This window comes from Peromyscus leucopus, chromosome 5 (genome assembly GCF_004664715.2).
Source record: "Peromyscus leucopus breed LL Stock chromosome 5, UCI_PerLeu_2.1, whole genome shotgun sequence".
Classification (NCBI taxonomy): domain Eukaryota; kingdom Metazoa; phylum Chordata; class Mammalia; order Rodentia; family Cricetidae; genus Peromyscus; species Peromyscus leucopus.
The window spans coordinates 124,607,165-124,634,719 of record NC_051067.1 but is presented as its reverse complement, the minus strand read 5'-3'; the positions used below and the strand labels follow the sequence as shown (position 1 = coordinate 124,634,719).

At 47.2% G+C, this 27,555-nt stretch overlaps 1 protein-coding gene across 8 annotated transcripts in view; it reads right to left on the bottom strand.

Annotated features, from left to right (window-relative positions):
• LOC114700960 (BTG3 associated nuclear protein) overlaps positions 1–27,555 on the bottom strand; it is a 76,568-nt gene that overhangs the window by 20,062 nt on the left and 28,951 nt on the right. For 5 of the 8 annotated variants that reach the window (XM_028880824.2, XM_028880827.2, XM_028880831.2 and 2 more), the window contains exons 5-8: positions 17,445–17,561; positions 15,790–15,965; positions 8,469–8,708; positions 2,788–2,955 (exon numbers count right to left, since the gene is read on the bottom strand). In XM_028880824.2, the coding sequence (XP_028736657.1) occupies positions 2,788–2,955; positions 8,469–8,708; positions 15,790–15,965; positions 17,445–17,561 (701 nt within the window). The remainder of the gene's footprint in view (positions 1–2,787; positions 2,956–8,468; positions 8,709–15,789; positions 15,966–17,444; positions 17,562–27,555) is intronic. The other 3 variants (XM_028880828.2, XM_028880830.2, XM_028880832.2) reach the window with 1 other exon arrangement.

The following is a 27,555-nucleotide window of genomic DNA, read 5'->3' as shown; positions in this document are numbered from 1 at the left end:
TATATGGAGAACTGATGATCTGCTTTTTCTACGCCGATCTCTTGGTACCCGCACCTCTGCAGGCAGTCTAACTCACCAATACCACCACTCCTCAGGTCCTTCATGTACACTACCAAATCCCGTACAGTTGGAGTGTCTCATCCTTTTGCTCAAATTCCACTGTCACCAAAAAACCTGACTCTGGACAGCCCTCTCAATGGCTGTTAAACACTGCCCTGTGACCATGGGTCAGACCATGACTGTGGTGGCTTGGGCAATGTGCCCCCTGCACAGATATGTGCAAGAGCTCAGCATGCATCTGAGTGCAGCAGTGGAGTCTACAGATGCATACTTCTGGGCTCTACATGTACCAAGGCAGGCGCTCTGGGCACCTCTACAGCTCCAGAGCCCTGTCTCCATTCACCCTGCGCTCGTCATCAAGGTAGCAATACAGGCTACAACACCTCAGTGTGTCAGATCTGCGGTAAGACCTGGTTCATCAAAACCCTGTCCAAAAAACTCTGACTGTAATTATTACAATTCCTAAATAAACAACCAGCTTCAACTACATGAAATGTAGGAACCTACAGCATGTTTCATCTCTAACTCTGCTTGGCAATTTTTTGAAAATCTAATTTCTTTCCTTGCTACTACATTTCTATTCCTCTTTTAAGTCCTTGAACATAACTTTAATAACATTTTAGTGCGATGGGCTGTTAATTCCAGACTGGGCCTCCTTAGTCACTAGGTTTTTTGGTTGGTTGGTTGGTTGGTTGGTTGGTTGGATTTGGGTTTTGGCTGTTGTCTATTTTGGTCATAGGTTACATTGTCCTTTTTCTTGGTATTAGATCCAAGACCGTGTGAATGTTCCCAGACTAGGTGTCTGGATTTTGTTGTCTTCCTATACCAGCTGAAACTGGTGGCCCAGTGTGATCTTCTCAGGCTGTCTTTAAGTTCTGGCTTTACATGGCTAGAGAGATGGCTCAGTGGTTAAGAGCACTGGCTGCTCTTTCAAAGGACCTGGGTTCAGTTCCATCACCCAAATAGTGGCTCACAACCATTAATAACTCATTCCAGGGAGTCTGATGCACTCTTCTGACCTTCTCCAACATCAGGTATGTATATGTTGCATAGACTTACATGCAGGCAAGAGACAATACACACATATGCATGCCTGCACGCATGCACACACGCACACATGCGTGTGTGCACACATAAATATTTTTTTTTTAATGTTCTGTCTTTACTCTGGGGAGAGCTCAGCCATGGCCCTCTAGTTCTCTCCCAAAAGTTGGACCTGAATCCACGGTTTTTTTCTCTGGCTGGCAGATATTGGGCACCTCTTCAGCCAAATGTGAGTATGCTTGGGTACACTGACTAGGATGTCCTACTGATATTCACTGCAGGCATGCTCAGCTTGGAAATCAGCAAGAATCCTAGGGGACTCTGTGTGACTTGGGACCTCACTTCTAGTTCACCAGGTTCACTACTTGGGCTCTCACAGCACCAGGTGGGGTCCTCAACTCCTACCAGAAGGCTCCTTGCTGTTCCAGGTTCCAAACTGTGCCTTGGGAGGCATGCTGAGCGAGAACAGGCACACCAGCTTCCTGTTCTCGGGGCCACAGACCTAGGTCTGCACTTGTCTACACAGGTGCTTTCTACAGCCAGGTTCACTCCAGTGCCCAATTCTGGAACCCGATGAAAGCAGTATCTTCCTAAACTTTAAACTATCACATGGATGCAGAGCTCATGGACAATAACATGGGAGCCACAGTAAGACAGATGGAACTGATGATCCACTGCCAGAGAGCTGCTACCATTGCTCAAGCAAGAAAGGAGCAAACCACAACCTATGTGGGTTGACAGCACTCAAGAGCACATCTAAGGTTAGTCACAAGTCATGTTTGACTCATTCAACAGCTGCACGCATGCGCACACACACACACACCCCTCAATCAAATATAACTTCACCAAACACATGCCTAGAGGCTCCCTCAGGTTTCCAGGACAGAACCTAAACTTCTCATTCTACATGTGATCCACACTACAGAGAACAATGAGTGTGACCCACACAGCTGCCACTTTGTAATAACTAGAGCTAAGTACCTGATAACCACCAAAATAAGGGAGGAAGAGCACTTTCTGAAGATGGTCAGGGAGGGCTCCAGGTGCCAAGCTTTGCAGCTTCCAAAACAAAGTCCCTAGACAAAGCCTGTACTGAGAGGGAGCCCTGGCAGCCCTCTGCCCACTCCTGCTCTGGGTCCTGAGCTGACCCCCAAACAGGACTCAACTTTCAGGAGCTACTGCTATTGCCAAGAAAGCGATGAAAAAGAGTTTAAAAGACTATTTCAGGATTGAGAACACAGCTCAGTACAGAAAATCAGCCAAGACTGCCCAGGACCCTGGGGCACAAGCCCTAGCACTGGAGTGGAAAGAGGAGGCCAGGTCCGGGGTAGAGCTCCAGGAGTTTGTCTTGGTGATCTTGAGGACAAGCCTGAGTCCACAACCTCAAACTAAGACTAAAGAACACGATGTGGGCCCTCCAGCCACTCTGCAAGTAACAGTAACTACTGTTAAGCTGCAAGACACTCACTCAGGAAATGAGAACCCAGGCAGCACAAGGAAGGTCCTGCACCAATTCTTCCTGTTGGAGCTCCAGGGTAAGAGAAGCAGGCCTCATGCTCTTGCCACTGCCTAGGGAGCTCCCAAAATGCCAGCCTCCCACTGGGTGGGGCCAGAACTGACGAGCTCCTGGGGTGTACTCTGCATGTGAACAAAGGCTTTAGGGCAATCTTCTCCTGAGCATACCTGAGGCACTGTATGAGGATGAGGATGGTGTTCTCCGGGAGAAGCTCTTGACTGCCAGGCTCTGGCCTCGCTGCTTCCGCCGCCATGCTGTACGGCACTTGGAGTCAATACTCTGCTTGATCCGATACCAGTCGGATTCCGTGATTCCAAATTTATAGAAGAGGTGACCTGAAAAAACATGTCCCAGATAAAAGCTATCAGATGCAGGCCTTGACCTGGACCCCACTGTTGAGAGCAACAAACACAGAAGCTGAATGCCGCTAAGAGACCTAGCTGACTTGTTGCCCTACTCCTGGAGGGCTGATTCATCTTCCAGAAAACAAGCCAGAAAATCTAACTGCATCAGGGAAAAGAGTCATTCAGGTCACTAGGTTAGCAGGATCAGATGCAAATACTTACCACTCTTCTTGTCTATTTAGCCTTTAAATAAGCTGACTTCACCCCAACACCAAAGGGACTCCATTTCTCACATGCTCCAGACTCCCCAGCCTCCAACTTCTCTTGCCCTAAACTCACAAGACAGCACATGCCATTCTGACTGCCTGGGGAATCAAATGGAGACTTTACACTGTACTCATGCAGGTCCTGCTAGAGCTCCAGTCCATTACCCTCTGCTCTGCTAGGCCCACCCACCCACCTCTGCCCAGACTAGTACTTTGCCCTCCCTCCTCATCCAAACCTCCCCTCAGCACAGCACACCTGCTTTCTAGAACACCCATTACTTCCCTAAATGTATAGGATTCTCACAAAGTATTTATACACCCTTCTTCCTTGCAAATGCAGGAAACTGGGTTGTGCGCGCTGTGCCAGCACTCAGTAAACACTGGCTAACCTCTCAGTGAGCAGCAGTTATCTGACACTATCGGGCCAGTGCTCCTTGTCAGATGCTTGCTCCTGTGTTCTTGCAAGCTATCTCCTAGAAAGCAAGTTCCCTGAGCAAAGGGACTACTCCCTGGAGTTGCTTGATGGCCTGGGGTGGAACAGAACCCACACCCCACCACTGGAGGATGGAGCCGAAAGCCATGCACATGGCAGAGCACCCACTGGGACACAAACTGATAATCCTATGTGTACAGAGCATGCCAGGAGCATCACTGAACAGCATGCAGATACTATCACTCAATAATAAGGAAATCAAAGATACAGAAGGCCACCAGAGACAGACGACAGACTAGAGGTGTCAGACTATTCTAAGTCTGGCCCCACATCTCACTAGCCCATGTGATACCCCTCCCTTTTTTCTTTTTAGAACTTACATTTTTGTGTTGCCATTTGACTTTGCCAATTAAAAAATATTTTTACTAAAACATGTATTGGTGTGTGCGTGTGTGTGTGTGTGTGTGTGTGTGTGTGTGTGTGTGTGTGTGTGTGCGCGCATGTGTATGCATGCATGTGCACCTTGTTTTTGTGCATGTGCACATAAGTGCAGATGCCCACAGAGAGGTCAGAGTCATTGGGTCTCCTAGAGCTGGAGCTACAGACAGTTGTGAGCTATTGATGTGGGAGCTGGGAACCAAACTGAGGTCTCCTGGAAGAGCAGTAAGTGCTCTTAACCACTAGACCATGTTTCCAGCCCATGGTCCTTTGTTATATCCAACGGCAGCAAGAAAGATGGTGGTGAATGATACCACAAAACATTCTCTTCAACACAGTGACTTTTGTAGCTGGCTCATGTAACTTTACTGATTAACAGGAAAGTAAGTGGAAGAAATTCAAACTATAATAATCAAAAGCCTAAGTTGGAAAACTTCCTGTTTTGACTATTAAGGCCATTGAGTTTGGATCATATACTGAGAGCTAAGTTACCACCTAAACTCTAAAACTGCTTCTGTTGATACCAAATACAAGAAATAATGAAAACAAAGCCTTTAAATGCTGTGTTAAGTCTCAGGCATTAGGAAATGTCTTGACTTTTCTGTGAGCATATGCTGGCCCCTGAGAATACCACATGGAGCCCAGCAGCATTTTTCACCCTCCCTCATGAAAGGAAATCTGAGTGTGAGCTAGAATCTCTGGTCACCTAAAATAAACACGGAGTTATTATTCAATAAACCACTGAGCAATTATACAGAACCCACTACTGACCAATTACCTTATCTGATGCACATTTGAAAACCTTATAGAATAAGAATGTTATCACCCTTGTTACCATTTTGAGGCAAAAACCAGGGACAAGAGACACATTCTGTAAGACCAGCCTCACTATAGTTTCTGGCTCTCCTCCTATGCATCTACCTTCATCATAGCTGAGGACCTCAGGTGAAAGCTTCAGGGAGACAGACAAGAAAAGGCCTGCTGCCACATCTTACTCAGACGGCTGCTCTGAGGTCACGCAGTAGAATCAGGCTTAAAACCAGAAACCCTCAAAAGAACAGAAGCCTCCACTTGCTGGCCTGTGGGTCACCTGTTGCCCAAGGAGTGAAGTATTTAGCTCACAGGAAGACTAAGGTCAAGGGCACACCTGTATTTCAAGCTGTGGAAGGTGGCCCAGCTTGCTCTCACCCACTTGTAGCAGAGCCAGGAAGCATCTCCCATCATTGCTAGCAGCTTTCCCACCCTCCAGAATTCCACTGCTGACTCTTCAAATCAGAAAAGCAGCTTCCCAGCTCTCACTTAATGAGCCTACACAGGAGACTGCCAGGAGCTGTGGGAAAGGCAACAGACTAGAGGAAACAAACAGAGCCCCTCAGTAGGGGGCACATTACATTATCAGTCACAAAGGAAGGAGGACACTATTACTGCTGAAGCAATCTCAAGTCCACGGAGAAAACCACGCAGGGAACTGCCTGCCAAGAGCTCACTTTTCATATTACAGACCTGACATAATAGCAGCCCCCCAGGAAGACAACAGACCCCACCCATGCACGGGAAGGAGCACTGGGCGAGGGGCACTCTGAACAGGCCTACGCCCATCCAAGCCTCCCAAGGAAAGCCTGTTGGGCTTTCCCCAACTCATCCTGGCCCATACATACTTCCTTACAACTCCTCCTCCTCTTAGTCTGTAGTCTCTGATGGCCATTCTAGGCTAGGTCCCCAGCAGGGTTCAATCCCCCTGAGAAGAGGTCTTCCACCTGTCTCCAGGATTCACAAGCTCCTTGGCTACCAGCTCAAATTACCCAAACTCTTCTCTGGCTCTCTGGTCAAACTGGTGTTCTTAGTATATCCCAAGACCCCTGCCAGGCCATGGCAGACCATTGCCACACCTATGCATGGGCTGTGTCCAAAGCATATGAGCAGTTTTCCCAATCTACCCTTCAGGACCTGAGAGGAGACAATATCTGATTATTGAAGCTCAGAAAAACCCACATCCCTGTGCATTGATGGGAACAGTGTCCCTCAAAATTCATGTCTTTCTCAGGACCTCCAAATGAGACCTCGCTTGGAACCAGGATCTTTGCAGGTATGATTGAGGATGAGGTTATATTAATGGATCTCACTTCAGTACAAGTGGTGTGCTTATACTGAGAGGGGAGAGACAGACACAGACACCCAAAGAGGAGATGGTCAATAGAGGCAGTACTAGCAAGCACCAAAACTGCTAGCCACCACCACCAGAGGTAGAGGCAAAACCCCTTTTAAAGGAGGAGGAGCTCCCCTGGCAACAGCTAGACCTTGCATCTGGGCCTGTGTTTGAATGCTCAGTCCATGGACTCTGTTAGAGCACCCCAGGAGCCCATGATGCACCAAACCAGGAGAGTTCTCTGGCTCGCACAGAATGTGTTACCTCCAACTTATGACCAAGAAACTGCCTGCTCTAGGTAAGGGTGGCTTAGGAAGAGCCACTGCATGGATGGTGGTGGCGCAAACCTTTAATCCCTGCACTTGGGAGGCAAAGATAGGTGGATCTCTATGAGTTAGAGGCCAGTCTGATCTACATAGTAAGACTGTCTCAATAACAAGGAAAAAAGAAGAGTCACTGCATTCATCTATATCTGCTGGTTATCTGTAGGCATGTATGTAGTTTTGTACAAATTAAGAGCCTTCATTCAAAGCACTTTCAAAGAGCCTAGGAGTCCTCAGGGTCTCTCATCCACACCAGCACTCTTTACAGATATACAGAAATCAGACTGTGTGTGTGTGTGTGTGTGTGTGTGTGTGTGTGTGTGTGTGTGTGTGTGTGTGAGTGAATTAATTTCTGGCACCTGGCAGACTGGAGCATGCTCATCTGCATAGTTCAAGCAGAAGCTTGGATGATCCACTAGCAAAACTCTCAACAACTCAGCCTATATGCTCACTTGAAAGAGCACCACTTCCATGCCTAGTGCACTCCCAAGGAAGACACTCAAAGCCATTCAAAGGCATACTACTGCTCTTCCTGCACACACTTTCACTGATGACTCAAAGCCTGGGGAGCTAACCAATCCTTAGCAAACTCAACAGGACAGCTTATTTCTTTCCCCATCTTCCACTGTGAAGACGGCACTTAGAGACAAGACCACAGCTAACAGGACTAGCTGAATAAGGCCAACAGCAGGCATTACCATGAGACTCTGAAGGAGGGATAGAGACAAAGTCTGAGGTAATACTAGCCAAGTTAAGACCTGGAGGTCAAAGGTGAACAATCCTTTTTTTTAACACTCAATGGTTCCATGTGAGCACTAACACAGTACTGGTGATAGATGGGCTGGGGTAGGAGGCTGGGTAGGTTTAGCCCCATCAGTAGCCTCTGAGGGGTGGGACACACCCAAGGGAGGAAGGAGTCCGTGTGGTACGTCCTTATTAACAGCCTGCACTGCTTCCCTCGCACACAACCCACAAATTCAGCTGCCAAGTGAACACAAGTGCAGACCATGGTTTGGGGAAGACAGGCAGACTCTTCTGCAGATGCTCATAGCCTTCGTGTCCTTTTCTCCCCAACCCACTACACGCCCCTGCAGCTAGGCCAGGGTGTCTAAATATGGGGCACACTGGTCCAACACTCTGAAGCCCCAAGACCAGTCTCTTTCTAAGGAAAGTGTTAAATACCTACCTTCCAGCCCCAGTACTTCCCCATGTGGCTGTCTCCTCAGTAAGGACAAAGTAGCTGCCCCTTCTGGGATGATGGAAAAGCCAAAGGTGTGGCCCCAGTAAAACTAAACACACGACCAGCCCAGGAATCATCCTGCATGGGAGCTCTGGAATGAACAGTCTAGGAGGTCGGGCATCAGGCTGGGTCACTGGTAAGAGGCCTGGGCTCCTTACATGCTTTCCAAGTATCACCAGGGAGACAGAGAGAGAACCAGCTTGAGCAAGTAGTATTCTTCAAACAGGAGGACAACACCAAGATCATGTTGGGCACTAAAATCGGTCCTAGAGTGCTACTAGCCTCCAACACAGCCAGATCAGCCCATGAGCACATCACAGTGCCAAGGCCAAGACCTCCCTGAACAGACTCCACTCATGCCAATGGGCAACTCAGGAGCACTGTGGCCGGTGGGCAGGAGGGAATCCCACCTCTGTTCTCTCTTCTTCAAGAGCAGCCTAAGGATGACTGACACTGGAATCTGCAACTCCCTGGAGAAGCACATTCCCAAGTGTCCCTCTCAGCACAGGGCACCACACAACATCTTGCCAAGCAAATCCTAAGTCCAGATTCCCATCTCTGTGATGACCACTGAGCTTGGCATCACCCCCAGCACTGGAAATATGGTCTAAATTCGGCTCCCTGACCACCTCAGCTATTATCAGCTGTGTGAACTTACACCGGATACCGTAGATAGTGAGGGGGTCCAACTGCTTCTTCCCATGCTTGCCCTGGCCCGACAAGTTGGACACAGCCTGCACCTCTCGATGGAACAGGTAGTCCAGCAGCGTTAGTGCCATCTTCTCGGCTGTGCGACAGTTAGTGCTGATGTGCAGCATGTCGGAGGGGATGATGGCACATCGTACCCGCATCTCAGGGTTATTTTCATCGCCCAGCCAGGTGCCATTGGGATAGTCCTCTGAAAGAAGAGACAAGTCTCAGCAAAGCTCAGAAGCATGTTAAGACAGCACAGCACACAGCTCAAATATAAGCTCCCTGGGGCTCCTAAGCCAAGCTCCCAGCCTCCATCTGGTTGCCAGGAACACCAGAGCTGAGATATAGCCACTGGTGGTAGCCAGCAGCAGGCCCAAGCCACCCTGATTGTAGAAGAATACATCAAACAAGATATGGGCCCAAATACCAGGAGCCCCTTGGGATTACAGAACTGAAAATGAAATCTTAAAGGGGGATAAGTGTGCTGGTGCCGCAGAGTCCAAGCACTGCCAGTCTCCAGGATCTACAGGCCCAACATCTTTGACCACACTGAGGTCAGTGTCGTGTGCACCTCTCCCAGACAGCCTCTGTCAGGTCCCTTTATCACAATACTGTCTTACAACATCACGGGGATAGCTGGGCATGGTGGCACAAACCTTTAATCCCAGTACTCAGGAGGCAGAGGCAGGAGGATCTCTGTGAATTTGAGGCCAGCCTGTTCTACAGAGCGAGTTCCAGGCTGGCCAGGGCTGTTATACAGAGAAACCCTGTAAGAAAGAGAATGGGGCAGGAGGATCCATGTGGAGGAGACAGAACATTATGGAGAGACACCTTAGCGGGGTGGAGCATGGGCATGACCTCTCAGCTATAGCTAAGGATGGAAAGAACTGAACTTTGGAACTCAGAACCAGATGAATAAATAATCTCTTTCTCAATGGTATCAATGGAATATAAGTGGAGAGATGGTTCTTGGAGACAGATCCTGTTCTGGAAGTCACCCAGTCACCACTATATCCAGCATGCATATAAAAAAAAAATCCAGTGGAGCTGGGCATAGTGGCACATGCCTGTAATCCCAGAACTTGGAGGGCTGAGGCAGGGCGGGTTATGAGATCCAGACCAGCAGAGGCTACATAAGGAAACCTGATCTCAACAAACAACAAAACAAAGCAAAAGTGAAGATGATCTAAAGACACATCACTAAACGAACCATGAATTGTGGGTGTACAGTCCCCTCTTAAGCAAGAAGCTTAAGTGAGCTAAGCAAGAAAACTAGTGGCAGCAAGTATGGCAGCAAGTGTCCCCTGTGGGGACAGGAAAATCACCTCAAGTCAAGAGAGGCCTAGGTCTGTTGTCATTCAGTGATACGGGGGACAGTGAACAGGAGAGAGAACTGCCACAGAAGCTACCTGCATTAACTTCCACTAACACAAAGATCTGGTGCCCTCTGACCTTGGGCAGACTACCATAGAGTCCACCCAGGTGCCCACTGGTAACACTGAATCATGTCTCTACACCGAACAAGACACAGTGTCCACTCACATCGCTATCTGAAACACACCTTTTGTAAATTCAGGAGGAGTATACTTACTTTACTAAAATGCTAATCCAATTTTAGCATCTGAACAATGCATTCTTGTAGTTTTACTTTATAGTACAAGCAAAATAAACATGCTTTCTCTTCCAGTCATATAAATCTTCAATGACATCACCACTTTTGAAAACTGTTAAAATGAAAAGCTTCCACCAGCAATTTGGATTTTTTTTTGCTCTTCTTTAAATCAGGTCAGAGTACAAGCAGCTACTCTTAGTGTGTCTTAAGTTCCAGAAAAATAAAATTCACGAGGAATACCTAGAGGAACATCTCTATCCCCGCCCCCCACCATACCCACCAAGCCCCAGTGCAGAGCCAGTCCGGGTCTATGCTTCCACTTCGCTCTAGAAGGAAAGCAGACCATGGAGTAACTCCTTCCTGAGTCCAAGCAACCGGGGTACAGATCCTGTATTATCTCCAGGGCCTTGGCCTGGGCAAGTCTTTGCCTAGGCTGAGTTTGAGGTCACGTGGAGCATAGAAAGACACTCTGTTCCACATCTGCTGTGCAACAACTACCACTGCGCCACTCCTCAACAGTGTGGGCCGCCTCAAGATGAGTCCTCACCTCCCCCACCTCCCCCCCAGCAATAACCACCACAGCCTCACCTCTGTCATTTCCCTCACATCCAAGGCCCAAGGCATCAGCTACATGAAGCAAGAGAGGAAGGTCCCTGGGGGCAGCTCAGATGAACAAGAGCAAGGGAGTCGTTCCTACCTTTGCATACCTCGCTGGACACACTGGGCTCTGTGACAGTCCTGTCTCACCGACGCCCCTGTCCCTAGTCAAGAGCACCAGTCACACCTGTGGGTTTCCTAAGCCATTCTTGCTGAAGTCCTGGAGGCCAATGGCATATGCCATTCTCCAGCAGAAGGGTAATTAAAAAAATAAATAAATAAATAAAAACCTAGAGAAGGTGTGATCCGTGGAGGCTTCAGGGCTGTTCAAATACTACAGACCTCAGGTCGAATTAGCTACCTGAGGTCAGCCTCAGCCTCCTACATACAAGTTTTTAGACAACAGACTTATAGTCATGAACTAGTGTTAAATGTATTTTTCCATCTATACAAAAAATTAATTCTCATGTGGCATTTGTAAAGCCAACCTAAACAATTTACCAAATTAAGGCACATGCTCCATGAGATACTTGTTCTGAAAATGAATATAACCAGAATGAAGTCCCCTGGAACTTACCAGACAAGAAACAAGAGTCAGCATCCACTGCCTTCCAGGCCACACTGCCACACAAAGCCCAGAATGTTCTCAGACCCAGCCAAGGGCTGATCATACTTATTTAACCCAGTTCTTCCAGCAAGTGGGCAAGAAGAGCCTCTTTGTAGTCCAGAAAACACCTTATTCTTGTGCATTTATAAGTATCTGCTGTTCAAAGGGGTCCAGGAGCACCCATAGAATATGAGGCCACATCTGTGTCCACATACCCATTCTTGATAGCTGCAGCTAGACTTTGAGATTTTCTGACATAATCTCCATCCACACATGGATGGCTAGGTATCTAACCAATGTTCCACATGGGAAAGAGAGCAAAAGGCTGGAAGGTGGCATATGCCTTGAACCACGGGAAGGCCAACCACGCACGAGAGTACAAGTATAACAACCAGAGGCTACTTCTACGGCGAAGTGGAGAATTTTTGAAATTCATTCCATAAACTACAAATTCAATTCAGAAATGCCATACTCCACCATTTTCTTTTCAAAGGGGTTTTTTGGTATATATATGATTTTTGTTTAATTTTTCTTTTTTTAGTAAGCTATTTTAGATCAACAATTCTATTATATAGTTGTGGTTTCTAACCAATAATGCACAAATATTTCTTAGCATATGAAAACTAACCACAACCAAGAAGGGCTCTGTTACCCTATACCATGTGGTTATTCCAAAAGCAAGATCCATGTATCTGCCATCAGCTCATTTCTCTATGGTTGGGCATCTCAGAGGTTGGTCACAATAAAGGAAAACAGCAAAAACTAAGCTGCAGGCCATTTGGAGCTTGTCCAGGCTACCATTAGTTTCACAGTGCAGGACCTAAAGGGCATTTGTCACAGGAGGTTGTCAGTAAGTCCTGACTGATCAGCAGAATGTGGCATGGAACTACACTTGCAGAAACCATGGGCTGAAGAAGGAGCATTCTGAATCAGTGATAACTGAAACACAATACTTCCTCAATGTAATTAAGTGTTCAGCATTTTACATGGAGGATTAGCCCATCCTCTAGGAATTATCAAATGCCCGCACTGTGGGAAAGGAAACCCAACTAAATCCCTTAATTAACAGATCTGTTTTGATTCATTTAGCTAATTTGTATGTCACACAGCCAACTTAGCCTCTGAATGACTATGCCCCTCACATTCTCAGTGTTCAAGAATGAGATATAGGAGGACCTGACTACCACAGAAGACATGGGCAAAAAACTAGGTTTAACAAGTACTGCTCCAATTAGAAGGCACCGTCTACCTCACCCAAACTTAGTTTACATCACTTAAAAATTACCTAAGTAAAACACTAAACTACAATGAAATGGCACAGGCCTGTCATCCCAGCTACTTCAAAAGCTAAGGCATAGGACTCAAATTTCAAGGCCTATCATTCCTGGATGCAGAGCAAATTCAAGGTCAGCCTAGACAACTTAATGAGATACTGTCTCAAAATAAAGAATGAAAAGAGGGCTGGGATATAGCTCAGTGGTAGAGAACTTACCAAAGGCCCTAGGTCCAATCCCCAGTACCCTAAAAACAAAACAAACCAGTAAATGGTGCCTTTGTGCTATAACCAACTGATTTCAAATTTTATATAAAACATTTGGAATTCTTAAGTAATAACCACTTCAAGGTCTGGTTCTCAGACCTCAGGCACACAGATACTCAGATAAGAAAAAGCATCTGTCAGCTTGCAATTCTTGGCTCTTCATAGGGGACAAAAAGACTAAATAAATCCTACAAGCTTATCCAAGCACCCCATATCAATAATGCTTCTATGGCATGAGCCAGATGGCCTAACACTCCCTGATGAGCAAGGAGACAAGATCATGACTCTGAGTCCCACAGGTTAGAGGCCAGTACTGTCAGGACTAGAGAGCAATGAGTCTGAAGTGAGACCCTGTCCTGCTTGGTAGTCTTCCTAGTACCTTCACGAGCAACAATCAATAATGATGCCACCTGTCTATAGACACTCTTTAGAAAACCACTGTGCCAGCACATGGATCAGCAGGATCATTTACACTGCTAATAAGACAATGTGATCTACCTCTCCCAAAGAACAAGAAAGCCAGATGGTTCTGAACCATGACCTCTTCTTCAAAAGTAAATCATGAGTTGGGGAATATCGAGTCCTAGCACTGGAAAATGGAGATTCCTAGTGCTGCCCACCAGCATCACGACTGTGGACACAGGCAGCTTTTAGTATGGTTAGGACACTGCTCAAAGTCTCTTCTAACAACACATCTTACTAAGAGATGCAGCCTCTATTTAGAGAACCTGAACTCCGACACCTGTTTCTGTTCCTCCTTAGGACACCAGTAACAAAGGAAATGTGCCTAGCATGGTTCCTTTTCCTGAGTTCATTTCAACACAATCTGCTATCTCCCCAAGTGTATGTCACACCCATCACATCACCAAGTCAGATTCAAAAGGGAAAATTATATTCTTATGATAATCCAGACTCCCTGGATTATCAAGGTTATATTCCTTAGCGGTCTATACCAGGCCTAAGAAGCTGGTCAGACCAACCAGAGCTTGCACAGCTCCCACAGGAAAGGAGGGAGATCAGCCAGGCTTCTTTGGCTATTACAGGCATGGTCCTTATGCAGCTTCCTTGACGAAGGAATGATTGGTACCTTTCTTCTCAGTTAGTGTTAAAGTAGCCAGCTGTCCTAGCCTTGAGTCCACATGGATGCCAAAACTTACACACAAGTGTTCACACTTCAAAACATACAACAGCCAAAAGCAGAAATGATCCAAATGCCTGTCAACCAACAATGTCACATGAGGGCAAGCCTGGAGCCTGGACCATGCAGTCCCTGTCATACAAAGGGAGGGGGCAAAGTACACAGAATGCAATCTTTGTCCTATGTGGGGGGAGCCAGGGTATGGGGAATACAGTTCCTGCCATATAAGGGAGAAGCACTGCTAATACAGCCCCTGTGTGTCTAAGGAAAAGACCAGGGCACAGGGAATGCAGCCCCTTTCCCTACAGAGGGAGGACAGGAACATTTATGGCCTGCAACCTGGATGCCATGACCCAGTCACATTCAGTGCTCACAGGAACTCTCATTACACACAAGAGGATCAGCAGCTAAAAGGGCTGGGTGGGAGGATGAGGAGGACAGTTTGAGGTTTCTTTGAGGAGATGATAAAAAAAACTCTGGATTCAGATAGAGGTGGCAATGTATAAACATGTGGATACACTAAACCAGCCTCTGTCACTGTAACAGAAACAGTTTCTAAGACGGAAAGCTTTCAGAGGATTCAGTTCACACCACTGGGCCCGTGGTAGCCAGTTATCATGGTGGAAACATGTGGCAGAAGAAGCTGCTCATCCCATGAAAGCTAGGACACCAAAGGAAAGGCCACATGGGGCCGGGACCCCACTCTCTCCTTCAGGACACACCCGCAATGGCCCAACTCCTCCCCTAGGCCCACCCCCTGTAAGTTCTATTTCTGAACAATAGAGCCATGGGTAGGGATCAAGCTCTCAGTACAAGCATTTGAAAAGAGTCACATCCGAATTTTAGCAACTGCTAAAATGTGTGCTGTAAAATGATCAACTGGGTGGTATCTAGCTTCATAGAAAGTATTGTCCTTACTCCCCAACCCCAACACTGCAATTTTGAAAGACATTATTTCTAGTATTTCAGATAAAGTAACAAAGAGTAAATTATTGTAAAGTAGAAAAAAAAAATGTGCTTGCAGGAAAAAACCAATAATTTGGATGTGGAAGCAAAGCCTCACACAGTCTCATGGGTAAACAAAGTATAAGCTTAGGATTCTCACACAGAGCTAAGTCTGTCAGAGTTCCTTCCTTCCTTTCTCTCCACATTACAGTCACTTAGAAGCCAAGTGCATTCAAGGGCTCCAAGTGTCACAAAGTCTTTGAAATGCACATAGGCTGACCACAGGCCAAGGAATAGGCAAGGGGGCACGTTAGACTCATCAGGGAAGAAGAGCTTGTCCCACCATGAGGACCCCAAGAAATCATGAGCAGGAGTCTGGGGAAGACAGACCCCAGCACTGGCTCCTCCTGGCGCCTTACAGATCACCAGTGCAAAAGGCAAACCAGCCCAAGGAGACTGTACTCCCTAAGCCTGGCAACAGCCTCTGGAAACCTGCAGAGAAATGCCAAGGACAGTGAGTGGCTAGCGGTACATGGTCATGAAAGCTATTCCTCCTCAGGAAGTAGGCCATCTAAAAAGGCAGCTCCATAAGTGACACTGAAATCACTCTGAAACCCCAACTGACATGGAAGAAATCGACTTCTGTGCGATCAAGGGAAAGTGAGCATAAAGCCAACAGAACGTGAGAAAGACACAGGCGCTGAAGCCACTGTGGGATCCCAGTTGCGTTAACTTCATCACTTCTGTATCACTCCTTAGCAACCATAAGCTACGGGTTCTTCCAAAGTAACGGCACAAAGGGACAACTATGGCCGCGCTGACAAGCAGAGCAGCCCTGGTAACGTACCTTCGGAGTTCAGGGTGATGAGCGTGACGTTGCTTCCAATGTTCTGGCTTCCTGGCTGACCACAGTTAGACACAGAGTCACTGGCCTCTGACCCGCTCTCCCCGTCTTCATTATGGCTGTCATCCTGGCCTGGCACCTTCACCACGATTGTGTTCTGCCGACGCCCAGGAACAGCGCTGGCGGGAAACAAACACAGCAGCCCACGCTGTGAGAGGGACATGAGTGGCACACTGAGACTAGCCCTGACTCACTGTGCTGTGTGGACTTATCCCAATGCCTAGGTGAGCACAGACCAACGCACAAGGTGGGTCCCCCAACATGCGGTGTGTCCCCACACGCACCCTCCATGGAGATGAGCTGCAACATAACACAGAGACAGCCTGAGGCCGAGAAGACACAGAATATAAAGCAACTGCTTAAAACATATGAACAGCACAAAATAAATAAAATCATAACTCACTGAGACTCAGCCTAGAATCCCGCTTTCAGATCTCAGAGGCCATCCTAACCAGGCTGATATGCACAATGGCCATCGTGTGTTAGAGAGGCCCCCATCCATCCACCATCCCTGCTGCCAGACACCCAAGATGACTCAGCCTCCAAAACACCTCCACACTCCCCAGGACTCCCAAAAACAAATCCTAGGAGCAGCTTCCAAGGCCATCAAGAACGCTAGGAGTCCCCTGGGAGCCATTCTTGGTACCGGGCCCGGAAGTGCAGCAGCAGCCAACAGCTAGCAGCAGAAAGTACTCAAAAGAGACCCAAGCCTGATTTGTCTTCTGAATGACCTGTCAACATTTTGGACTGTGACCTATTACACACTACAGAGGAAACGAAGCTCTATTTCCCACCAGCAAAGTCACAGGGGGCTTAAAACTCTAGTCATCCCCAGAGGCAGGGGCCACACCAGGTCCTTCCTGGACTTGACCCCATACAACTATCCACAGTGAACTGGCTCCTCAACACTCCACACCCATGACCTCAGTGCAAGCCTGGAAACCCATATTCTCCCCAGCAGCCTGGCTGGCCTCCAGCACCCCCACATCACACCCCAGACCTGTTTCCTAGAGAACTGGACCAGGACAAGAAGCCGGAAAAAAAAAAAAAAAAAAAAAAAAACTGGAAAGAGCCACATCCCACAGACAAAAAAAAAAGCATGACAGGAATCTGTGAGAACACTGCTGGTAACCAAAAGGTGACAAACCTCCTGAGGCACAGAGCCAGAGCCAATGGGCAGAGGCCCCCCACACCAATGGCCCCCACAGGACATGGCCATCGTACACTTTCATCTCTGACTAAAGTTCACAAACTCATCACATCTACATCATTTACCAAACTCAGAAGAGGACCACTGCAGGACAAATGGATGGAAGGAGCAAGTTGAGCACGTGCAATACTCTGGCATCTTCACACAGCAGATCCAGCCCAGAGTCCTCACAGCTGCCGCCCCTTCTGCTCTCTCACCCACCATCACTAAGCACCAGGCTGGCCCTCCCTGACCTGTGAACTGTGGTGGTGGTGGTGGTGGTGGTGGCGGCGGCTAACAGAGTCAACCCTGTGATCACGGACATGGACATGGGTTCCGACTGTGCCCTGGCTCAGGAATGCTCACTTATGACAGTGGCAGGGGAAGGTGGGGGGTGGTGGCTACTGACTTGCTAATGATATTTTCCAGGGAATCCGGTGCCCTGTTGCTCAATGGGTCTTCCATCTTGGCTACAATGGCGTTCTGCCGATCATTGTTGAGTATTACTGTAGTCTGGGGGACGACGCTATGGAACAAAAGAATCACAAGAAAAAGAAGACCTTAAAACAACAACATTCATTGTCAGAGCACATCGTCATTCAACATGGTCAGATCCAGGGCCTGCATCAGAGAGCAGGGGTCTAGTCAGGGACAAGTAAACTGGAGATTGGACTCTTCCGTTTCCTGTTGGTTAGTATTCTTGGTTGACACAAATGCATAATATGGGCAGGCTGGGCTGTGGATGTTTAACAGAATGGGTAGGCCAGGCTAAGGCACTCTCCTGCCCTATGCACCTGCAAGCCATATCAGCAACAGGTTTACATGAAAACCAGCTTCCTTTTCTTTTTTCTTTGCGCGCGTGTGTGTGTGTGTGTGTGTGTGTGTGTGTGTGTGTGTACACAACAGGGATGTGAGTTGCATGCAGAGGCCAGAGCAGGACATCAGGAATCTTCCTCTACTGCTCTCTGTCTTATTCTTTTGAAACAGGGTCTATCACTGAACAACAAGCTGGTAAGCTAGTCTGTTCAGCTAGGCTGGCAGGTCAGCAAGCTCAGAGATCTGCCTGCCCTCAACCCCGCAGTGCTGAGGTTACAAGATATGTACAGCCATGTCTGGCTTTGTACATAGGTGTTAGGGATTTAAACTCAGACTTCATGCTTGTAGAAGCGTGAGTTCTTACCCACTGAACCAGCCCCCAGCCTAGTTCAACCTCTTTCAACCGCGTCCCTCCCAAACAATAAGGGATGAGGGTCTCACAGCTGCCCTTCTCAGTGCTGTTCTACAACTGCACTCTAGAGTGGAGCAGGCAGCCCCTGGGCAGCAAAGGAAAACATGCACACATGCCACCTGCAGCCCTCGGCAAAGTGCAGGACCGAAACAAGAGGCCTTGAGGCTTGGCTTTAAGAAAAAAATTCTAGGAGAGAATAGAACACGGCCCAACGAACCACCAGGCCCAGCAACACCCTGAAGGCAGCATGAGGGTGCAAATGAGCAGGACAAGCAGCTGGCTCTCAAGAGACTTTTTCACACTGCAGTCACAGTGTCAACTCTTAGCATTTCATGGCACAGAGATGTCTAAAGTGTGTTCTGCTCTAAAGAGCCAGGACTGAAGAACTGCCACTTGATGCAGCCAGTTGTGTTAGCTGGAAGTCCAGTGTCCTTGTCCAGAGGAAAGGGTGCTCCATACACATGAAAACCAGCCACCTGCCATGGTCACCGGCATCCCCACATACCATTGTACCCACATCAATAGGCACAACAGCAGCACCATGTAGTATCAACACATGCCCAGAACCAAAGCAGATTTTCCAAAATGCAAGTGTTAAGTACCTACATGCCATTCAATTTTGTTTCTCAGTCATTCTACTTATTTTCTGGTAGCACCTACAGTTGTCCACTAAACCATGATGAAGTATCCACAGGGATCCAAAGTAACCCTGGAGATCTCTGCCTGCTGCTATGGTCCTGTGAAGCCTCCAGCATTCACACTTCTAAAATAAAATAAACCACGTGGGATCTGACACATATACATTTAAACAAACAGCCATGTGTACACAGAAGCCCCATACACTCATGTTATGAAGTAATTAGAGGTTCACAGAGGCTTGTAAACACTGCCCCCAGCTGTGAAACCTGTGCAGCCCACAGCCAAAGCAACAGTAACAAATAACCCTGAAACAATGCATGAGTAAAACTTTGTCTCCTTCAGATGTCAGCACTTTCCACATGTGCACCTGTGTGGCTCAGGGCAGTGTGGTCTCCTGCACAGGTCCAAATCATGTCCCTTCACAGAACAGAACTTTGCTGACACCTCCTGGGATCTCTCTAGAGAACCATCTGTGTTTGATCCTGAAGAATGTTATGTAAATGGACTTGCAGGCCATCCACAGCTGTTGCTTATGGCTGAAGACTGTTCCACAGCATGACACTGTTAATCAGTCTTGCCCACTGAAAAGTAGTAAGAGTGTTTGTAGGTTTCTGCATGACCACAAACTCCTGTGCCTTGGTCCTGAGCATAAATGGTCCTGAGCACAGCTGCTTCGCCACACAGGAAGGACACCCAGCTTCCAGAGACCTGGCCTTGCTGCTGCCCACCTGGGAGCTCCTGCCTCTCCACATCTAACAGGGCACAAGGTCCCCCTTTGCTCTGACTGGTATATCCTGGTGGCCAAGAAGCTGAGGACTTGCAGGTACCCTCAGGCCAGTCTCCTCACAGTAACACAGTGGTTCATTTACTGCTGAGTTTAGAGCATTCTGGCTTCAGAACATCTTTACCTGTCTATGCTATTCTTTTCATGCTCTTCTCAGCTTTCCCAGGTCAACCTGCCTGCCTGCTTTCCCTCCCTCCCTCCCTCCCTCCCTCCCTCCCTCCCTCCCTCCCTCCTTCCTTCCTTCCTTCCTTCCTTCCTTCCTTCCTTCATCAAACTGAAGGATCCTTTGCCTAGTTCTAGGCCCCAAAGACCTCCTGTGACCTTAGAGCTTAGATCTGACAGTAGATCTACAAGGGGGATCCTGTCCAGGTCCGCTTCTGCTCCAGTGCCAACTGTAGAAAGGATAAACTGTGCACAGAGTGGCTTCTGCCCTTGTTACTACCTGCGCTGTCCCACAGTATGACTTTCTCTTTCCTCTATTCTGCTCCAGGAGCCAGCTGTCTACCCCCCACCCTTGGTTTGTTCTTTTTAAATTCTCTTTACGATCTCCACCCATTCTTTTACAATCCTGAATTAACTATTTATATGTCTACCATAGCTGCTATTTTTTCTATTAAATAAAAACAGTGAAATAAAGGCTGAAGAGATGGTTTAAGAGTTAAGAGCACTGGCTGCTCTTGAGAGGACCTAGGATCAGTTTCCAGCATCTACATGGTGGGTAATAATCACCTATAACTCCAATTCCTGGAGGTTTGATGCCCTATCCTAGCCATGGGTGCTACAGGCATGTGGTACACTTACAAACATGCAGGAAAAACACTCAGAACAAATATGTCTTTTTATAAGACTTAATGAAAATCAAGAAAAAGGAAAACAGTATGACCCATAGACTGTTGGGACTTTTGGAGGTGGGATTTGGTCTGAGACAGCATCTTGCTATGATGTATCCAAGGTGAGCCTCAAACTCTCAAGCTTCCACTCTCCAGCCTCCACCTCCCAACTGCTGGAATTACAGACAAGTACAGTCACACATGGCCTAACTGTTCAATTCTCAAGTGATGTTAATTTGTAACGGAGATTACACAAGCTGAATATTCTTGCCTTCACATAATAATATTCAGTAGTAAAACATGCGCTATACAGTGGCAAAGCAGCAGCTATGGGACAGGTTGTGAACAAGTCCCTTTCCCCTACTGTGGTCAGGGGAGTGTCAACAATCAGTGTCTGGCCTGCCTTCTGGGGTCTAGAAAGATGACAAGCATTGACTGCAAAGGCTTCAAGAGAAGCGTATTGCTCATTCCTAGTACTGTGAGACAAAAACTCCATGGTGCCTTCCACACAGACAGCATGAGATGGGACACTGAGTAAAACACACGCGCGCGCGCGCACACACACACACACACACACACACCATGAGATGGGGCACCACAGTGCCTTACACTCACACACAAACTTATACAGGCAAACACACATAGAGTATGAGATGGAGCGCTGCAGTATCTTCCATAGATGCTACAACCCAAAATAGAGACAGGGCAGGGCACCTTAATGCCTCTGCCACAGACAGCAGCTCAGAAAGACAACTTACCTGCCTGAGACCACAGAGTTGGCAAGGCACAAGTCAGATATGAACCCAACACTCTCTTATAACAGCAACTTTCTAAAACAAAATAAGAAGCTAAGTTTACACTACTTCTCACAAATCAGAATTTTCTGAGAGAGGAAGCCAGAGCCCCAGTAAGAGAACCTAGGACCTATTTTTACTTTTACAATTTCTTTGTGTAATTCTCATGAGACCTCTGGCTTAAAATCAAAACAAGACAAAAACTATACAACAACCTCCAAGTTACACACACCCCCAGAACACACCTGGGAGACGCAGTTCTGCTGGATCGCCTCCTTTCACACCTGTTCCTTTCCTGATGCACTGCCCAGTTTACGGTGGTGTCTCCCCCCCCCCCACAGGAGCCTTCTGTCTACTTTGTACAAGAATGCATTGCCAGCACCTCAAGACCTCAAGCCACAAGTCTGCTCGGTTCAGGCCCACATGAATTCAAGACTGGGCTCATATTGAGCCAAGTGTCTTGGGGTTCTGGGGTCTTCATGCTGCTGGCCAACACCCCAAGGAAGACAGGAAGCTGGAGCATCAGAGCCTGCATGCAGCACTATGCACCCAACAAGCAAAGGATGTCCAGAGCCGCTTCACCCACCAGTCAGAAGTCAACCTCAAGCACTGCAGATGAAGGAGATTTGAAATCCAGCGGGTTTCCTGGGTGTGGCCAGCATGCCAGTGGGCACTTAGTGAACAAGTAACATGATTTTTTACAGTTCAGGGTCACTGAGGCTTGCAGAACCCTGAGCACTGACCATGAAACACCCCAGTCACAGCACTCCAGCCTTCCTCTTTATCCCCATCTTTTGATGGAGACACTAATGTCAGAAAAGTCTCCCACTAAGCCAATTACAACAGCTCGTGTCTGTAATCCCAGAATGGCGAGACTAAGCAGAAGATTGATGTGAGTTGAGGCCTTCTGAATGAGAAATACTGATCCAGGTGGCTGCACTGGCAAATTTCTATCTTTAATACTTATAATGCATGGTACTAGCAGTATGACATCAGAATAAAGGGTATGTTGGAAAGGGTAGGGGACAGATCTTCTGAAGGTGAACCAGAACTAACCCTATGAAGCATCTTCAGAAAACAAAAATCAGGAGTGAGGCAAACACAGGACAGAACATATGGAAATGAGCACACAGCAGACACAGTAAAGACAGAGAAATCCAAGAGGAGAAGGAAAACTCCAGTCAACAGGGTCTTGTTACATAGGCCAGGTTAGCCTCCAATTCACAGCATCCTCTAGCCTCAGCCTCCTAAATGTTGGGATTAAAACTGTGTACCATGAGAGGAAGACCACACCTGACACTGCCCGGATGGCCAGGAACCAGAAGCAGGATAGCCCAGAGACCCAGAGACAGTATAAAAACAAACACAACTGGCCAAAAAAATGTGTACCGCATACCAGACTCAATTCTTTTCAAAACCTAAAGAAAAACTACTAAACAAATGTACTTAGGGGCTGGAGATATGCCACAAAGATAGAATGCCTACCTAGTATGTGCCAGATTTCATGCCAATGTTGGAGGTGAATGGAGAAACGAGCAAACAACTGGAAAGTGAAATGTAAAAGATTCATGGGAGGGGATGGAGTCATGGTTCTTTCAGGACACAAGATTAGTTCCCAGCACATCAAGTGGCTCCCAACTGTCTGTAACTCCAGCTTCAGAGGAACCAACACCCCCTTCTGGCTTTAGAAGGGCACACACACTCATACACAGACCACAGACATACATGTAAATAATTTTTTTAAGATTTATGGGAGCTGGGGATTCAGTTCAGTCAGTAGAGAGCTTGCCTAGCATGTACACAGCCCTGGGTTTGAGCCCCAACACCTCATAAACCTCAACACTCATAAGGTGGGGGCAGAGGCAGTCAGAGGCCAGTCTAGGATACATGAGACCGTGTCTCAGCAAAGGGGTTTGGACTACACATATAATTATGAAATACTTAGAAACAATAAGAAATGTACAAGAGTTGTACTAGGAGAAATAAAAACATGACACATAGATGAAGAGATTCACTTTGTTACTCAAACCACCCATGATGGTCATGATGACAACTCTTCCCAGAGCAACCTGGAGCCGGCACAGTTCCCTTCAAAGAACATGGTTCTGCAGGTTCTGGAGAAGTCCTCTGAGCTGTCAGAACATTCACAATCTATCAGGACAGTTCACTTTGCTGTGTTGGCTTTGGGGAAAGGAGCGTTTCTCTGAGTTAGCAGGGTTTGCTAAGGACTCCTTAAGCTTCATGTGTGTGAACCGGTGCCCCACTGGTTAATACTCAGCCCTGACATGCACAGAGGAACGTGTATGGCTGTGCAAGGCAGCACAGGCCAGGCAGGAAGATCAGGCATGACATTAAACAGAAACATCCACAACTCAAAATTAGATAAGAAGTAAACAAGCCCATCACTGCCGAGAGACCAGACACTATCTTGATCCTACCACACTCTGAGCCTGAGTAGAGGCTTCTGAGAATGCAGATGGCCCCAAACAGAAGCAGGAAACATAAAGTTCCCACAGCACTCACAGAAGACATGCTCAGCAGGAGACCAGCTCTCCAAGAAGCAGGTAAGATAGGAGCCAGATCAGCTTCCCCATGAGCTTCCTTCAATAGGAAACAAAAGATCCCTGGGAACTAAGAAAGATCCCTAGGAACTAATATATGTAGTTGGATTGGCAGAGGGAGTTTAAACCATTCTCCATCACACACTTCTAAAGTTTCTAAAGTTTTCTAAAGTCTAAAGAGAAAAGAAAAGAGTTAAGTTTTGTGCAACTGCCCTGAGGGAAGTTTTAAATCACTTTTTTTTTTTTTTTTTTTAAATTTTGAAAACCAGCTGGGCGATAGTAGCACATGCCTTTAGTCCCAGCACCTGGGAGGCAGAGCCAGGCAGATTTCTGTGAGTTTGAGGCCAGCCTGGTCTACAAGAGCGAGATCCAGAACAGGCACCAAAACTACACAGAGAAACCCTGTCTCGAAAAACGAAAAAGAAAAAAAAATTTTTTTGAAAACCACTATTATACAAAAAACCTTTCATTCAATCACAACTGTTTTTTCCCCCTCCATGTGTGTTTTGTTTGGTTTTGCTTTTGAGACATAGTCTCATGTAGACCTCAAGCTCATTGTGTAGCTAAAGACAACCTTAAACTCTGGTCTGCTTTGTACCTCCTGAGTGTGGGGATGACAGGCATATGCTACCACGTTGGGTTTACACAGTGCTGGCGACTGAACCCTTACTCACTAAACCACCTCTCCAGTCCTAAAATATTTTTAAACCTTTAAAAGCAAAAAATCTATTGCTTTTGGGGTTTTTTTGTTTTGTTTTGTTTTTTGTTTTTCGAGACAGGGTTTCTCTGTGTAGCTTTGTGCCTTTCCTGGATCTCGCTCTGTAGATCTATTGCTTTTAAAAGTAAGAAACAAACTTTGTCCTAGTTAATAGTCTTAGTCAAAAACAAACAGAAATGCCTGGTTTTAAAAGTTGTTATCAAGTAATATGGTTCTAGAAGACAACCCTGGAGGCATCATGCTATCACTCTGGTTACTGCCTGCATTGGCTCCTGACCTGCAGCTGTACCAACACTCTCTGCTCAGCTATGCTATACACCACAGGCTTCCTTCACCAGTCTGTGTCTAGCTGCAGAGAAGAGCAGGAAGGTAACTTGTGTGCCATCTGTATAAAGATGCCAGTGCTGAGCCGGAGGGTGGTGGCGCAGGCCTTTAATCCCAGCACTAGGGAGAAAGAGGTAGGCAGATCTCTGTGTGTTCTGAGACCAGTCTGGGCTACAGAGTGAGTTCCAGGAAAGGTGCAAAGCTACATAGAGAAACCCTGTCTCAAAAAACAAAAAAAAGAAAAAAGGAAAAAAGATGCCAGTGCTGGCCCCGGACCCGGTAAGGTGTTGCCTTCTGGTCAGGTAACACATTACTGGCCTTATTGGAATGCTTCAAGCCCAGCATTAAAAAAGACTGGCTAATCAAATCACAGGCTTTCCACAACAATGTAGATGCTTCAACACCTATAGCTTCTCCAAACATCCTCAACATTAACATACCTCATTGCCACCCCTACAAGTACAACTATTCAAAGTCAAATGGTATACCTGCAGGAGAGACTCAAGCCAGGTGCAAGAGAATTAAAGTCCATTTCCATCTCTGGAAGCCAACTGCCACTGCAGGATGAAACCCCATCCCTGGAACCTTACAAATATTTTTATCATGATTAAGCTTCGGCATCAAAGAAAACAGGCCTTCTTTTTTTTTTTTTTTTTTTCCTTGAATTTACTCATTCAGGTGCAGAATCTGAAAATCTGGACCCAATGCCAGCTGTGGCTGGCAGTGTTCCATGGCCTTCTGTCTGCCAAGGAGCACAAACAATTAGATGAGCACCCCCTTGGAGCCCACAGCAGCCTCAGCCTGTCCAACCAGGTGGGCTATGACCAGCAGGGGGCATAGATTTCCAGAGCAGAGAGAGGGCCTTAGGAACCACCTCCTGCTAGATCTAGACCTCTGCAGTCTCTCCAAATGGGAGGCAGTGTCTGTCCTTCAGGGACTGGCTCTATGTGCTCTCTGGAGGCCTCCTTAGAGCTGAAAGACTTTGAGGAAGACACCTATGTTAGTCCTGTGAGTTACACTCACAGCCAGTGAGTAGTGGTCCCAGGTGACTAAGTTAAAAGTATATGATCTGGACATAAGATCATTCGGCTTATGCACTTCTCTTAAGTATCCAAAGCCCCAGGTAAACAGAGCACAGTACCTTATTATCCAGTATGATACTGCCTTTTAGCTGTTTCTAGAAACCAGTCTGTGGCCCACTGCCCAGGTTCTGTGGGAACAATTCTCATTTCTTCTCATCAATGACTTCAACCATCCTTCACTGAAATCCTGGGATTCAGCTCTCATCTTCCAGGCTGCTCTCAGGTTTCCTGTTAACAGCTTTCTAGAGAACATGGTCCCTGTCACCACTACACCCAAGTAGTAGTGTCCCAGCTCTCTATCTTTCTAATGACAAAACTAGGTCTTGGAAATGTCTGGTACCTGGGAACATCCAACCAGGTGACCCTGACACCCGGCGCTCCCAAACAGACAGAATTCCAAAACATATGCCCTTGAGGCCAGGCCACAAGGGCACACCCTCTTCCACTCCAGGTCCTCCCATAACCTGGCAGAACGAGAACAGAGAAAAAGATGGTGTCAACACTTCCCCAGTCCTGAAGACAGCCTGTTCCAGGAGTGATAAGACTGAGGTGTTATCCCCCAGATAGGCATTACCTTATGAGAGAAGGGGACCACTGCCCTTTGTCTCCCTCTGACAACATCGGTGCTGTCTGGCGCAGGCTCAGAAGCGCTGGAGTCAGTATGACAGACCTGGTTACCGTGGAAGATGCCACCTACCAGAGTCTGACTGTGGGCAAAGAGGCTAAGGTGGCCTTCAGTGCCTGAAACAATCTCCTCTAACACGAAACCCTCCCACACAAAGGCCTAGGTCTTGAGCATTCACATGAGGACCATATGTCCCATGTGGACTTCAGACAAAAGATATCCTTGCACAGTTTTTATAGAACTTGAACTTTCTAGGAACTCAACTAATTGTCAGTCTAGAAAGAATTACACTTAGCATCATTGGAAATGGCACAAAGAATTCGCCATTCTGAACATTTCACTGCCAGCTGGTTGGTGCCTACAACCAAGCCTCACACCAGAAGACACGTGAGGCTTATCTCTGCCATCCATTGCATGCTGAAGCACAGATTTTACCCCGTGCTGCTGTCCTTCCACACCTCCCTCTTGTAGGGTAGGCCACTCCATACTTAAAACTGTATTTCTGAACATTATGTTTGGGGACAAAGAGGCATTTCAAAAACAACTGCCTTAAGAGGCAATCGGTCTTTCTGCGAGCTTAACAGGAAGCCTGCACAGACACTGGCAAGTGTCTGTGGGGAGAGACATGGTGAGCTGTGCAGCCCACTTCAGTCACAAGAACAACCCTGCCTCCTCTGAGAAGCTAGACACCCAAATTCCTCACGACAGAGGGGGCGAAGGGTGAAGCTGGGTGCTCTTGAGAGCCCAGCACGCCTCATTAGGAACCATCTCAGAAAAGGACAAGCAGTCATACTTCTACTCTCGAGTACCTCAAAACCATCCAAAGTAACCCCTACTCTCCCTTCCCATAGTCCTTAAAATCCACAAGGCACCTACTGCTGCTCTAGTTACCAGCACCCATGGGCAAGGTGGCATCCAGCAAAGGCCCACACTGC